General features: G+C 39.0%; 1 protein-coding gene across 4 annotated transcripts in view; it reads left to right on the top strand.

Annotated features, from left to right (window-relative positions):
- LOC132606033 (probable magnesium transporter NIPA9) overlaps window positions 1-12,540 on the top strand; it is a 40,032-nt gene extending 27,492 nt beyond the window's left edge. For all 4 annotated transcript variants that reach the window (XM_060319327.1, XM_060319329.1, XM_060319328.1 and 1 more), the window contains one exon: window positions 12,003-12,540. In XM_060319327.1, the coding sequence (XP_060175310.1) occupies window positions 12,003-12,222 (220 nt within the window). In that variant the 3' untranslated portion in view covers window positions 12,223-12,540. The remainder of the gene's footprint in view (window positions 1-12,002) is intronic.
- Window positions 12,541-15,564: the final 3,024 nt, after the last annotated feature.

Genomic DNA, 15,564 nt, shown 5'->3' with positions numbered 1-15,564 from the left:
ATAATGTATTTATTTAAACATAATAAATATACAATTCAAATAATAAAGTACCTAATATTAAAAAATAAATACAAATTTAATTAAATACAAATATTATTTAATAAAAAAATGAAACATTTATGTTCGCTAGTAATGATAGAGATGCTTTGTTGTGGTGGTGGGTGGGGCAGGTGCGTGGTGGTGGGTGGGTTGCGGGGGGTTGGTAGGTGGTGGTGGTGCGGAGGGTCTGGGAGTAGGGTGGGGGTGGGTGGTGGTGAGCGGGGTGGCTAGGGGTAAGGTAGGTGGGTGATGGGGGGTTGGGGGGGGGTAAGGTGGTGGTAGTGGGTGGCTATAAGTAGGGGTGGGGGATTTGGGTGGTGTTGGTAGTTGTGGTGAGTAGGGAAGGGGGTGGGTGGAGTTGGGGTGGGTGAGGGGGTTGCTATAGGGGGTGGGGTAGTTAGAGGGTTGGGGCGGGTGTGTGGGAGTGGGAGGTGAGCAGGGTGGTTGGGGGTGGCGAATGGGGTGGGGGGTTTGGGTGGTGTTCGTGGTTGTGGTGAGTGGGGGAGCGGGTGGGTGAGGGTGTTGGTATAGGGGGTGGGTAGTGGAGGGTTAGGGTGGAGCAGGTGGTAAAAATTATCCATACAAAATACCTGTTAGTGACAAGCAAGAGTAATATATACAAACTTTCTCTCTCCATGCTCTCGGCGCACGGTAAGTAACCCTGCACCGGTGGTCGTAAAACATGGCGAGAGGGGGCAAACAAACTGGAAAACGAGGGTGACGCTGACCTAAGAATGATCCATCGAATACCGGTGGCAAGAAGAAGGGAAAAACCAAAATTTTGGGGGAATTAGTTGACAAAGGAGCCGCTAGTACTGTGACTTCTCTGACATAAGATCTAGTGGTGATGGAACCTGGAATCACTCCGAACTCTCAAAGCCCAAGTCAACAACTGAGCACTCCTGGGGAGGAGGTAAATGCGTCGTCGTCGAGCACGGGTGTGTAGAAGAGATTGGTACTAACCCCAGCGGTCCGTGTGGATCCCAACTGATAGTATCCGGTGGATAGCGTAATTCCCAATAGAGAGGCTGTAGCTGCTAGGGTGGATCCAACAGAACCGGCTATGGAGCCTGCTACTGCAACCCAACCACTCTTCCCAAATCCGGTGCCATGGGCGAATTTGTTTCAGAATAATCTGACTTGTGACCCATGGCGTGGCACTGGAGTACATTTCCCCTACACTCGTTGATGGTCAGATGGTGGTACAATTGGAACAACAGGAGGTTGATGAGGAGATGGAAAAATGGAGCAAAGCCCTAATTGCTTTTGTCATTGGGGAAATTCTGGGCTACAACATGATGCAAAGGTACATTAGCTCAAACTAGTTAAATGTAGTGACTCCTGACCTCTACTATCATGAAGAGGGTTATTACCTTATTAAATTTCATACTATGGAGGATAGGAATGCCATTTTCCATTCAGGTCCTTACACAACTAACTACAAACCTATCATCCTACACCCATGGAGCCCTGATTTTGATTTTTCACAACAATACCCGACATAATCCCATTGTGGGTTAAATTCCCTAAGCTTCCCATGTCTTGTTGGGGAACAAAGTCTTTGAGTAGAATAGCCTGTGCACTGGGTAAACCTCTCTTTGCGGATGAATGCACCACGCGAGTGTCATATGCTAGGATGCTTATTCAAGTCAATGTTTCCAAACCCTTACCTAATGATTTTCCAGTTATAGATTCCCAAGGGTAAAAAGTTTCAGCAAGAGGTACTTATTGATTGGTAACCTGAATACTATGATAGGTGCTTGACTATAGGTTGCCAACCTCAACCTAAGCCTCAAGCACCCCCACCTGTCCAACATAATAGAATAAGAGACAACAGGAAAGTTACATTTGAGTGGGAATCTAAAGGTGTTATACAACCAGTTTTGACTGTTCCTGATCCTCCTGACCCTATGATAGATGTTCCAAGTAGCTCTACACCAAATCGGTCTCCTCAACAGATTATTGTGAAGCTCAATAGCAGGGGCATTGCTCAAGTCACTCCACCAGTTGTGAACGTTGCTGCACCTGAGCTTACTCCTCAGAACTTTCCGTCTTTTAGGTTCAATTGCAAAGAAGAGTAAGGGTCAAAAGTCATCATTGAGTACTAGTGTCTCTGCGCTTCCTCTTGAGGGGGAGTAGCTCTCAATGAGTTGGTTAATTTGGAATATAAGAGGTGTGAATAAGAGGTACAAGCACAAGGAACTCAAACTATGAGGAATAAAAGAATCACACTAGCAGGCATTGTAGAATCACAAAGCACAGACCATCCTGAATAATGTTGCACCTGGATGATGTTGCACAAATATAATGATGCAGCTAATGATAGAGTATGGGTGATATGGGATCCTTCCTGGTATAGAATCATTGCCGGGGGCTCAATTAATTCATGGCCAGGGTAGAGGTACAACTAATGATATTGACTGCATGCTAACTGTTATTTATGGTCATGTGGTCTCCCCAAGAGGAGATGTGGTCTCCCCAAGGCTGGAATTTAGTTTTCAGAAGACTTCTAAATGACTGGGAAATAGCATGGGTAGCAGAACTACTGACTGTAATTGGTGGATTTCAAGGAACTAATTTTGAGGCAGATAAATTGACATGGAAGCATAATCAAGATGGACTGTTCTCTGTGAACAGATTGTACACTCTTGACTGAAATTTCAGGGAGGACACCAGGACCTTGGAAATCCATTTGGAAGAGTGTGGCACCAACTAAGGCGAAGTGTTTCACCTGGATGGTAGCTTGGCGCTTGACTCATGAAGCACTGCAGAAAAGAGGAATAAACATTGCTTCAAGATGCACATTATGCAAGGAGGCCTTAGACACAAACAATCACCTTTTCCTTCATTGTAAAGTTACGGCACAAGTCTGGGCATTGTTCATTAATTTGGCTAAGGTGAAATGGACTATGCCTGAACACACTGCAGACCTTCTAAGCTGTTGGCTAAGAAGGGGAGGGAGCAAGAGTCAGAAGATTTGGTGGAAAACAGTTCCTGCCTGCATCTGGTGGAACATTTGGAAGGAAAAAAACGACAGAATTTTTAAAGGCAGAGAAAGTTCATTGCAGAAGATCCAATGGAAGGTCATTACTTCATTAAGTTTTTGGTGTAAAGAACAATATGTAGAAGAGGAAGTTCAGTTAGTGGACTTTTTAGGATTACTGCAAGTATTTCTCTTTCAGTAAAGTGTAAATTTTTGGAGGTGGCCAGCATACCCTTAATGCTGAGGAATACAAAGTTACCAGTTAAAAAAAAAAACTGTTATTTATGGTCATAATACATTGGACCAAAGGAAGGCTCTCTGGGAAGGTTTAACTGAATGTGCAGTTGGTATTAATGGTCCATGGATTATCTGTGGTGATTTTAATGCAGTCTTAAATATCATGGATAGACAAGGTGGGAATGCCATCACAAGCTGAAGTACATGACTTCTCTGAGTGTATAAATAATTTGTTGCTTACTGAATTATCTTGTAGAGGGGAGTATTTCACATGGACTAACAAACAACATGGTGATGATCGAATTCATAGTAGGATAGACTAAATGATGGAGAATGGATGATGCAGTGGGCGCAAGTACCAACAGAATATGATCTGCCTTACGTATCAGATCATACTTCTATGTTTCTGAGACTCCAATCTCTACAACAATCAACTCAGACCCCTTTTAGTTTCTTTAATATATGGAAAACACTTGATCAGTTCCTAGGGTTGGTTAAATCTGTTTGGATCAACACTATAGAGGGGATAAAATCGAAAACATCTGGGCAAAGCTGAAAGATCTGAAACCTGCACTGAAGAAACTCAACAATGATCACTTCAAAGGAATTACAATGCACATTCAATAAGCCAGACTGGATTTGCAAGACACACAAAAAGCGCTTACATGTCAATGTACTGAAGCTCTACTGAACAAGGAGGACATCTTGCAAAATTTAGAAAAATGGTCTTTGATTGAAGAAAGTGCCCTCAAGCAGAAATCCAAAGCTGCTTGGATTAAACTTGGGGATTCAAACACTAAGTATTTTGCTGCCGTGGTCAAAGAAAAGGCTCATAGGAAACAAATTAGTGAACTTACCTCTCTAGCTAGATCAAGGTTGACAGATTCCAAAGCTATCACTGATGAGATATTGCTATTTTACAAAAGCTTAATGGCTGCAACCACAACTCTGCCTGCTGTCAACAAAATCACAATGCAGAAGGGTCTTGTGCTTACTCATCAACAACAACTTGACCTCTGTGCTTCAGTATCAAATGATGAAATCTACAATGGACTAGTCTCCATTGGAGATGAGAAGGCTCCAAGTATTGATGGCTATAACTCTCATTTCTTTAAAACTTCCTGGGCTGTGGTGAAAAGTGAAGTGATAGAGGCTGTTAAAGAGTTTTTTGACGCTGGTAGAATGTTTAAAGGTATTAATTGTACCACCCTATCACTTATACCAAAAGTCCCAAATCCTGCTACTGTTAAGTATTTTAGTCCAAAAGCATACAATTTTATATAAACTGATTGCTAAAGTCCTGGCTATTAGATTACAAGTAGTAATGCCTAGTATCATATGTGAAGCGCAAGCAGGTTTTATTTTGACAATATCATACCTGCTTATGAACTAATCAAAGCATATTTTAGGAAACACATTTCTCGTATGGCCATGATCAAAATTGACCTCCAAAAAGCCTATGAATCTGTAGAATGGCCATTCTTAGAGCAAGTTATGACTGAATTAGGATTCCCTGAATTTTTTTTCAAATGGATAATGGCGTGTGTTAAAACTGTCAACTACATTGTCCTAGTCAATGGATCATCTTCTGAACCTTTTAATGCAGCCAAAGGATTGAGGCAAGGGGACCCAATTTGCCCTTTTCTTTTTGCCATTTCTATGGAATACCTAAGCAGATGCCTTAATGAGTTGAAACATGTTAAAGAGTTCAAATATCACCCTAGATGTGCCAAATTTGGCATTACTCATTAGAGTTTTGTTGATGATCTTCTACTTTTCAACAGAGGTGATCCTGTTTCAGTTCAAGCCTTACACAAATGTTTCCTCACCTTTTCTGAAGCCTCAGGTTTACCACCCAACCTTGGTAAGAGTTCTATCTACTTTGGGGGTGTAAAACAAACTGACAAAGACAACATTCTATTACAACTAGGCTATGGGCATGGGGAATTACCTTTTAAGTACCTTGGCATACCACTTTCCACCAAAAAACTATCCATCCTACAGTGGCAGCCTCTTATTACCAAAATAACCAGTAGAATTGCTTCTTGGACTGCAAAGAAACTTTCTTATGCTGGTAGAGTTCAACTAGTCCAATCTGTGATATCTAGGATTCAAGCTTATTGGGCCCAATTATTCCCCATTCCTGCTCATGTGCTCAAAGTTATAGATGCTTATTGTAGAAGTTACATTTGGTCTGGAACTAACACTATTACTAAGAAGGCTCTGGTTGCATGGGATAAAGTATGTTTACCTAAATCTGTTGGGGGTTTGAATCTCATCAACCTCAAGTTATGGAATAGAGCTGCTATGGCGGAGTCTTGTTGGGATTTAGCACATAAACAAGACAAATGGTGGATTAGATGGATTCATGCATTCTACATAAAAGGGAGTCAACTGTGTGATCTTGTTACATCCCAGCAGGCTTCTTGGATGGTTAGGCAGATTTTGCAAGCTTACCATACTCTCCAATTGGTTCAATGTCCACGAAGCACCATACACAGCATGATCAAAACCATATATCTTCAGCCTCTACCTAGTCTGCTAAGAGTTCAATGGAAAACATTAATCTTCACCAACAATGCTAGACCAAAAGCAAATACCATGTGGTTACACCTCTATCGGAGATTGCTAACTGTTGATAGATTAGTCAAATGGGGCTTACCGGCTGAACCCAAATGCTCCTTGTGTCACTCTCAAGATGAGTACCTGGAACACTTGTTTATGCAGTGTTCTTTTGCTAGGAACCTGTGGGATAGAATGTTGGGTTGGCTGCAGAGACCCAAGTTGAATGCTGTTACATGGAAACAATATGGGAGCTGGGCTGTGGCAAATGCTAAAGGGAAGACTCTCCAGGCAAAGACTTTCAAGATCATATTTGCTGAATGTGCTCATGCTATTTGGATAGAAAGGAATGCTAGAATTTTTGAAGGAAGATCAACTACTTTTGATACCATTGCCAGAGATATTGCTTGTACTTGCTGTGTTGAGCTGCACCAATACTGCAACAATACCTCCTTAGCTTAAATTTTTGAGTTTGCTATGTATTTCAAGTGCTCTTGTTATTCTTGGCACTTTGTTTTCTGTTGTACCTCCTGAGATAGCTAAGTTGTGTTGTAGCTAACAATGGTTTTGTAACTATTCACTTTGGTGGTTAATGAAAAAGTTGATTACCAAAAAAAAAAAAAAAAAAAAAGAAGAGAAAAACTGTTAATGACATTAAGACTTTGTTCAAGATCTTAATGACTAAGACCTATTCAGACCTATAAGTACTTAAATCTTAATGTAAACAAATGCACTTGAAGACTTTGAGAAGAGAGATTTTATTAATTCTCAAGTGTGTCTATACAACCAATTACAGAGGTATTTATATACAAAACTGAAGCCTAACTAGGAAATATACAATTAAGGAAACAAGATAAATTTTTTATAATAATGGAAACTAAACCAGATAAGAATTTGTCTAATTATGATTTAGAACCTGATCATATCAAAATCATATTAGAATCAGATCAGAATCTGATCCAATCTTAATAGAATCAGATTTGTCACACATGCCCAACTTGCAAACTAAGTTGTGAAATGTTCTACTGCTGAGCCCTTTAGTGAAAATATCAACTAGCTGCTTGCTGGATGTCACATGGAACAGGCTCAAGGTATCATCAGTCAACTTTTCCTTGATGAAGTGTCGATCAAATTCAATGTGTTTTGTCCGATCATGTTGTACTGGAATATGGGCTATACTGATGGCTGCCTTGTTTTCACAGTACAAGGATAATTTATTATCTCCAGACATTTTCAGTTCTTCTTGTATCTTTCGCAGCCACAGATGTTCACAGACACCCTGAGCCATAGCTCTATACTCTGCTTTAGCACTTGATCTAGCAACTACACTTTGCTTCTTGCTTCTCCAAGTGACTAAGTTCCTCCCACAAGTGTGCACTAACCAGTTGTAGACCTCCTATCATCTAGAGATCCAGCCCAGTCAGCATCTGTAAAAGCTTCAATGGAGGTGACCATGTTTGGCGAAAAGAAGACCTTTTCCAGGAGCAGATTTCAAATATCACAGAATGCAAAAGATAGCCTGCATGTGAGACTCACGAGGATCATGCATGAACTGTCTTACCTTGCTAACTGCATATGCAATGTTAAGTCTAGTATGTGAAAGATAAATGAGTCTTCCAACCAATCTTTGATATCTTTGTTTATCAACTGACTCTCCTATCCCTGCTTGTAGCTTGTGGTTGCTCTCAATTGGTGATCTTGCTGGTTTACAATCCAACATGCCAGTTTCTTCCAGGAGATCTAGAATATATTTCCTCTGAGAAATGAAGATTCCTTTTCCTGATCTAGCCACTTCAATTCCCAAGAAATATTAGAGCTTCCCTAGATCCTTGATATTAAACTCGTGAGCCAAAAGCTTCTTTAGCCGACCCATCTCTTCTTTGTCATCACCTGTCATCACTATATCATCAACATAAACTATTAAAAAAGTGATCTTACCCTTGTGATGTCTTATAAAGAGAGTATGATCAGCATTGCTTTGTTGATAACCAAAAGAAAACATGGCTTTGTTGAATCTGTCGAACTATGCTCTGGGAGACGGTTTTAGACCGTATAAAGCTTTTTCAATCTACACACCTTTCCTTGACTTGTTTCATTATCAAATCTAGGAGGAATCTCCATATACACTTCTTCCAAGTCACCGTGTAAGAATGCATTTTTTACATCAAACCGCTGCAATTCCACCTTGACTGCACAAGATAACAAGATTTTGATTGTGTTCATTTTTGCAACAGCAGCAAATATCTCTTGGTAGTCCACTCCATATGTTTGAGTGAATCTCTTAGCTACCAATCTGGCCTTGAACCTCTCAATCGAACCATTGGCTTTACGTTTCAAAGTGAACACCCACTTGCAACCGACCAACTTCTTGTCTGGTGGAGGAGCAACTAATTCCTAAGTCTTATTTTTTGCTAGAGCCGTCATTTCTTCATACATCGCTTCTTTCCACTTGGGATCCTTGAAAGCTTCCCTCCAATCCTGTGGAATAGACACAGAGGAAATGGACAAGGCAAAGGCTCTATAGGAAGGGGATAAGGAATCATAGGACACAAAGTTAGAAATAGGATGTTTAGTACAGGATCTTACCCCTTTTCTTTGAGCAATAGGTCTATCTAGATCATTAGAAGAATCAGAAATTAAGGATGACTCGCCAGAAGAGAAGGATTCTTGGCAGGGAGTAGGTTGCATGATGGCTTCTTGTCTCTTGTTTCTCCTTGAATATCTCATCAAATCAGGTTTGTCCAGACGTCCAATAGTCTCTTCGTGAACAATAGTCTCCCCCAAGCAGTACGTCTTACAGCTTCCTCCTAAACACTTTCTCTGATGGAACTCTCAACTGGAGTAATGTCATCAAGAAATCCAGAAGTAGGTATCACCTCTTCTTTTTCATTACTCTCCTCTGAAGATGTGATTGGTTCCATTGAAGTAAGGTTCAGCTTCTCTAAAAGTAACATCCATACTTACAAAATACTCCCTTGATGGAGGATAGTAATACCGATTGCCTTTCTGTGTTGGAGAATACCCAACAAACACACATTTAAGGGCCCTCGGATCTAGTTTTCCTGCATTCCTACTATGAACAAAACAAACACACTAAACACCTTTGGAGGAACAGTATAGACATTATTCCCTCGTAACATCTCTAAAGGACTCTTAAAATTGAGTGCTTTGAGAGGCATTCTATTGATAAGATAAGCAGTTGCTAGAATTGCATCTCCCCAGTAAGGTTTTAGGGGATTCATAGTGAACATGAGGGATCTAGCAACTTCCAACAAATGTCTATTTTTTCATTCAGCCACTCCATTTTGTTTACTAGTATAAGGACAACTAGTTTGGTGGATGATCCCGTTAGACTCCAAATAGTACCAAATCGACTATCCATGTATTCGGTGCCATTATCAGTTCTCAAATTTTTTATCTTAGTTTCAAACTGAGTGCAAACCATCTTATGAAAAGATTGAAAGCAAGAAAATACATCACTTTTTGCTTTTATAAAGTAAACCCAAGTCATTCTAGTGCAACAACCAATAAAAGTGACAAACCATCGACTACCGGACAGAGAGGCTGTCTGAGTAGGCCCCCAAACATCAGAATGGATAGTCATGAAAGGAACTGTGCTTTTATTATTACTTGACAGATAAGAGTTTCTAGTATGTTTGGCATACTCACAAGCGTCACAAAACAAAGAATCAACCTGAATCCTAGAAAACAAACTAGGATACAATTTTTCTAAGATAAAAAAGGATGGATGCCCCAACCGCCTATGCCACCGTATTATTTCTTGATTGACATTCTTATTTTCTCCAAAAAAAGCCTTGACATAGAACATCACTTTGATTCCTCTCCAACATATATAAGCCATCATGCACTCTACCACTGCCAATCCTCTTCCCTGTTCGAAGATCCTGAAAGACACAATGATCAGGACAAAACTCAATTTTGCAGTTTAGAGCTTTGGTGGTGGCGCTGACTGATAAAAGGTTAACTGGAAATTGAGGGACATGAAGTACAGAAGATAGCTTAATATTGGGAGCACAAAAAACAGAACCTGTTCCAGCTATTGGGGAAAGAGAACCATTGGCTATTCTAACATTGTCTGTTTTTAGACATGGAGAATAGTTAAGAAGTTTTTTAGAGGAGCCTGTCATATGTCTATTCGCACCAGATTCAATAATCCATGAATTAAGATGAGCAGTACAAGCAGTACCTGACTTCACCAAATTAGATGTTGCATCAGAGGAAGGGTCAAGTTGCGACAAAAAGGACTTGAGATGCTTGAGTTCACCAGGAGAGAAAAATTCACCAGAGGTTGTCTCCTTAGATGACTCTGCTGTCTCTGACAAATTTGGTTGAGCTCTCATTGAGGTGACTCGTTTTCCTCCACGACCTCTAGAGGGTCGACCATGTAACTTCAAGCAAGTTTCCTTGGTATGGCGTGACTTCCCACAATAATCACAATGTAAGTGATCTGTATCATAATTGGTAGCCTTTATGTGCTCACGAGAATCACTAGCGTTCAATCCAGACTTCTTAATTGGTGTTGTGTAATCACTAGCAGTCAACCCAGACTTCTCTATTGGTGTTGTGTAGAGCATAACACTCCTCCTCCTTTTTTCCTGCTGGACATAGGAATAGGCTTCCTCAAGAGAAGGAAAAGGGATTTTACCAAGTACTTGAACCCTTATCTGGTCAAATTTGTGGTTCAACCCGGCCAAGAAATCATAGATCCGCTCCTTTTCAACCAGTTTCTGGAACTTTACTGCCTCCTCAGTACAATATGCTTGGAAGTCTTGATAATAATCTAGCTCTTGCCACAAACCACTCAATTAAAAAAAATACTGAGAAATTGACATCTCACCTTACTTTGTGCCATGGACTTTGTTAAGGATCTCAAAGATCTGAGCATCATTCCCCATGCGTGAGTAGGTGAGCTTAGTTGCATTCTAGATTTTTTTTCAGTAGTGTCTAGCAATAGATATTGTCTGGTAATCTGGGGTTGCATAGAGTTAATAAGCCATGACATAACAAGCGAATTTTCTGAGTCCCACTGGCTGTAGATGGGATCAGAGGAAGCTGGTTTTTTCTTATCCCCATTAAGGTACCCTTGCAACTTTCTAGCTCCGATAAATAATAAACTGGATCGAAACCAAGCAAGGTAAGTGGCACTACCATCAAGTTTCACATGGGCTAATCTGTAGGTGTGATTAGTTTCTGACATGGTGGCAAGAAAAAGGCTAGAACAGTAGAAAACAAAAGGAAAATCAGAGAAAAACTTTGCAGCGGCTCAGTAGTGCAGGAGAGAGGAAACTCTACCTCCTAAAAAGGCACGAGCTCTGATACCATGAAGACTTTGAGAAGAGAGATTTTATTAATTCTCAAGTGTCTATACAACAATTACAGAGGTATTTATAGACAAAACTGAAGCCTAAAATATACAATTAAGGAAACAAGATAAAATCTTTATAATAATGGAAACTAAACCAGATAAGAATCTATCTAATTATGATTTAGAATCTGATTATATCGAAATCATATCAGAATCTGATCCAATCTTAATAGAATCAGATTTGTCAATAACACCTAGTGGCTTAAGGTCTGAGCCATTAAGATTCAGACCTCTGTTAAGTGCAAACAAATGAGGCTTTAGTGCCCTGAGACACGTGAACCTAATATTACCTTTAAATCCTTTAAAATTGTAATGAGAAAGCATTTGAACAGTAAATGCGGGTCATCTGTAAATTGCACAAAGTTTGTTTTTGAGTTGTTTCCTTAGAATCTGGATATTGTTCTATTGTTCGGAATGTCCATAAAGGAAAGCTGGGATTATTCATTTTTCATTTTTATTTGCATAGCACAATATCCCAAGCACAATCAGATTATTAGCCGTTAATAGATGTCTTAAACACAAGTACACATAGGATTCTTTTTTTCTTTTCATTTGAAAACAAGTACACATCAGTTCATGATGTCAAATTTAGAGTGTCACCGCTTTGTATTCGTGGTTTATCTGAAAGCATGGCTCTGATTTAAATGACTTGGTCATCTTCCTGGATTCCTACATTTATAAGGGAACTGGAAGTCTTTTTTTGTTGTGCATAAATGTGCATTCTCAGTGCAATAAATGAAATTTCATTTACCTATCCAAAAGATATACTGTACATGTTGATATCTTTCTGTACAGGATGTGCATCATTCTTGGTGTGATTCTGCTGGTAGCTTCAACACGGCTGGTGCGAAGCCTTCCACGGTCTTGGCGACGTGTTCTAAGAAGTGGGGTTGACAAAAACATGGGTCTCAGGCAATCTGTGCCAACACGGAGTAGAGATACTAGTCCTAGTGCTGTTATCCAGGCGTCAACTTTACATCATTTGATAGCAACTCCCTCTAAAGCTAAGGCTTGAACTGTGTCATTGCAATTAAAATGATAACTCAAGGGTTGGACTTTGCTCAAGGTTCTTGTAAATGTAACTTGAGGGCTGTTGTTAGTAATCACATTGTATCTGGTGTGTACAGTACAGTTTTCAGCATAGTGCAGGTTGTTTGAGGCTGAGGATTCATTCCATTTATACAAGAGAGTCTAGCACTTAATACTGTTATAATCCTTCTATATCTTTTTAGACTCACCCGGACCCCATTCTTGACGCACATCGTGTGTTTTTTTTGGAAACATGGTGTCTACAGATGGATATTGTTTTATAACTAATTGATATGATTGTCTCCGTTTTAAGAGTGTTTGACTAAGCTTATAAGCTAGTAAAGTTAATGTGTATCACTTTTTCGCTTACTTATGCGTTTGGTAACACCCAAAATGCTTATGAGCCAAAATTAGCGAAAAGCCATAAGTTGGCCACCCTCAACTTGTGGCTTTTTAGCTTATAAATACTTTTGGTTTGAATAATTTTTTTACTATTGTATCCTTAACTTTTTCTTTTTTCTTTTTCTAACTCTCAGAAAACCTTTTTCAAAACAACGGTGGACTTTATCTTCACTTCATGTCCGATTGTCCATCATTCCTCATTTTCTTTACAAAGAAGCTTTTAAATTTATAATTTTCTTTAGTATTTTGAAAGGTACTTCTCATTTTAATAAAAGAACCGTTTATTAACACTTTTCTAGCAAACGCAATAATTGTTTAGTGGAGTACTTTTTAAAGTTTCTTACTTTCCTTTTCGGTCTATCTCAAAAAGAGCATCTCTTTCTATATTTAATAAGTTAGTCAATTCAAGTATCCTACATAGGAAGTTTAAAATCACAAGATTCAAAGGATATTTTAGTACATTGCACACATTTTTAATTTAGGACCATAAGATTTAAAAAACAACAACAAACAATAATAACATATCAGCGTAATCCCACAAGTTGGATCTGGGGAGGTAGAGTATACACAGACTTTACCTCTACCTTGGTAGGTAGAGAGGCTGTTTTTGATAGACCTTCGGCTCAAGTAAAGTTTAAATACAGCAATACAGAAACATAAGTAGCAACAATCAGGACAGTACGAAAACTATAGAAGCGACAATGAGCCTTCGTTAAGTTCAGTGACATATTTGAGCATTTTTCTCAATTCCTATATAATCTCCATCTTTTTAAATGTTATGTAACAAGGTAATAAGGAAAAGTTTGTCCCTAACAACATTATTATTTTACATGGAAAAATTATACTCTTTTATTTAATTGGATTATAAATCTAACCTTATTCTACATCGTTCACAATTTTCACGTACTTTATGGCTCTTTAAATTTAAAAAGCACATTAATTTTGTTTAAATTTTTGCCGGTAATTCCGCCTGAATTTTGGTGGTCATGGTGACGGTAATGGTGACAATGGTGGTGGCGGGAAAGGACATGCTAGTTGTGGAAGAACAAATTGAGTGGAGGGTAAAATGGGTTGAGGCGTTGAGGTGGCATGCCACGTGACATCTACCTCATCAAATGTCAGTGCCACAAAGGATTGAATGTCCACCTTGGACAATCTTAATGGAGGAGGGATATATTTGAACCAATAGTATAAGTGGGCAGGGGCGGAGCCAACACTTTGGGTGTGGGTTCGGCCGAACCCAGTAGCTTTTGTCCGAACCATATATTTGTATTAAAATTTTTGTCAAATATGTACAAATTATTAATTAAGAACCCAGTAACTTTAAAGTATTAGAACCCCGAACCCACAAGCTTCGAATCCTGACTCTACCTCTGTAAGTGGGGGAATATTTAAACCAATAGTATAACAAACGGTGAATTTGATCTTTTTCTCATAGTAGAGGGGCATATACGACCTTTTCGTTTTGCAATTTTGTTCTCTCTTTTGTTTTTTTCCCCTTCCAATGGCCACAAGCCCACAAAGGTAGAGGTTAGTATAAAGTGGAAATAGCATGGGATGGTCACCTTGTGGTTCGGTATTTAGTGTTTACCCAACATTTTCAATGTTGAGCAAAAATAAATAGCTTTATTTCTAATATATATTAAAGACCATTTTGCCCTTTATTCTTCATCTCCTCCGGACCTGAAACTTATTTGCTTATATTTCTAATATATAATGTGATGAAGTGGACTTCACATTATAGTGTTGCTGCCCAAAAATTCTAATGCATATCTCTTTGCTATTTCCCAAATTGCAGACTTTAAGGAGAAAAACGAAGACAGATAATGTTCTTATGCCCCTATCACTCCATGGTGATGATTAATCCTTCTCAAAACCTCTCTAAACAATATGTGTAGAAATAGGTTTTAGCTCTGTGGTGTATTGATGATGCAAAAACAATGCAAATTAGTTTGGACTCTTCTACGTTTTGTTTCAAAAGACGTGCAAAGATTCAACTATTGTCCCCAAGCTCAATTGTAGAAGTTCGAACATTGATAATTGTCTCCTGATGTTTAGTTTTAAAAAGATTGATCTTCAGGACACACAATATCCTGATGTTCAAAATACTACAACTAAATTTCAGGACTGTGACCTGAAAGGTCAAATTACTACAAGTAAAAGTCATAAAATAGTATCCTGAAGTTGGAACCACTATAAGTGAACTTCAGGACACAATATCCTGAATTTCAAAATACGACCAATAAACTTCAAGACACAATACCCTAAAATTCAAAATATTACAACTAAATTTCAGGACACTGTATCATGAAGTTCGAACTAATTCAAGTGAACTTTCATGACACAGTGTTCTGAAGCTCGAAGTAAGTGAATTTTATGATACAATGTCCTGAAGTTGGAACCATTACAGGTGAACTCGGGTCACGAAAATACTAAAGTTCAAAGTACTTCCAACTAAACTTCAGGACATAGTGTCCGGCAATTCAAAGTACTACAAGTGAGCTTCAGGACACCATGCCCTAAAGTTTGAATTACTACAATTGAATTTCAGGACACTTTTGAAAATTGAATATCCACATTTCTTGGAATTTTGGTCTGAATGAAAGTACATTACAGCAACCATATAAAATTCAGTGTGTAATATTGAGTTACTTTTATGAGGTCAATAGAGGAACACATCATCAACAACAACATACCAATTGTTATTTCACAAGTGGGGTCTAGGGAGGGTAGGAGGTACTCAGACCTTGGCCCTGCATCAAATAGGAGATTTCATATCGCACGTCACGATACACATCACTTGATCTAAGCTATCAGCTAATGCCCATATGCTTTGGCATTCACAATGTAAGGAAACATTTATATAATATTATACAACTTCCCATAACATGGCACCGATACCAATATAAGTGCTCGTCACCTCACA

The sequence above is a fragment of the Lycium barbarum genome, chromosome 8 (genome assembly GCF_019175385.1).
Source record: "Lycium barbarum isolate Lr01 chromosome 8, ASM1917538v2, whole genome shotgun sequence".
In the NCBI taxonomy this organism is placed as follows: Eukaryota; Viridiplantae; Streptophyta; class Magnoliopsida; order Solanales; family Solanaceae; genus Lycium; species Lycium barbarum.
The sequence above is the reverse complement of the archived record's forward strand: the minus strand, read 5'-3'. Positions and strand labels throughout refer to the sequence as shown.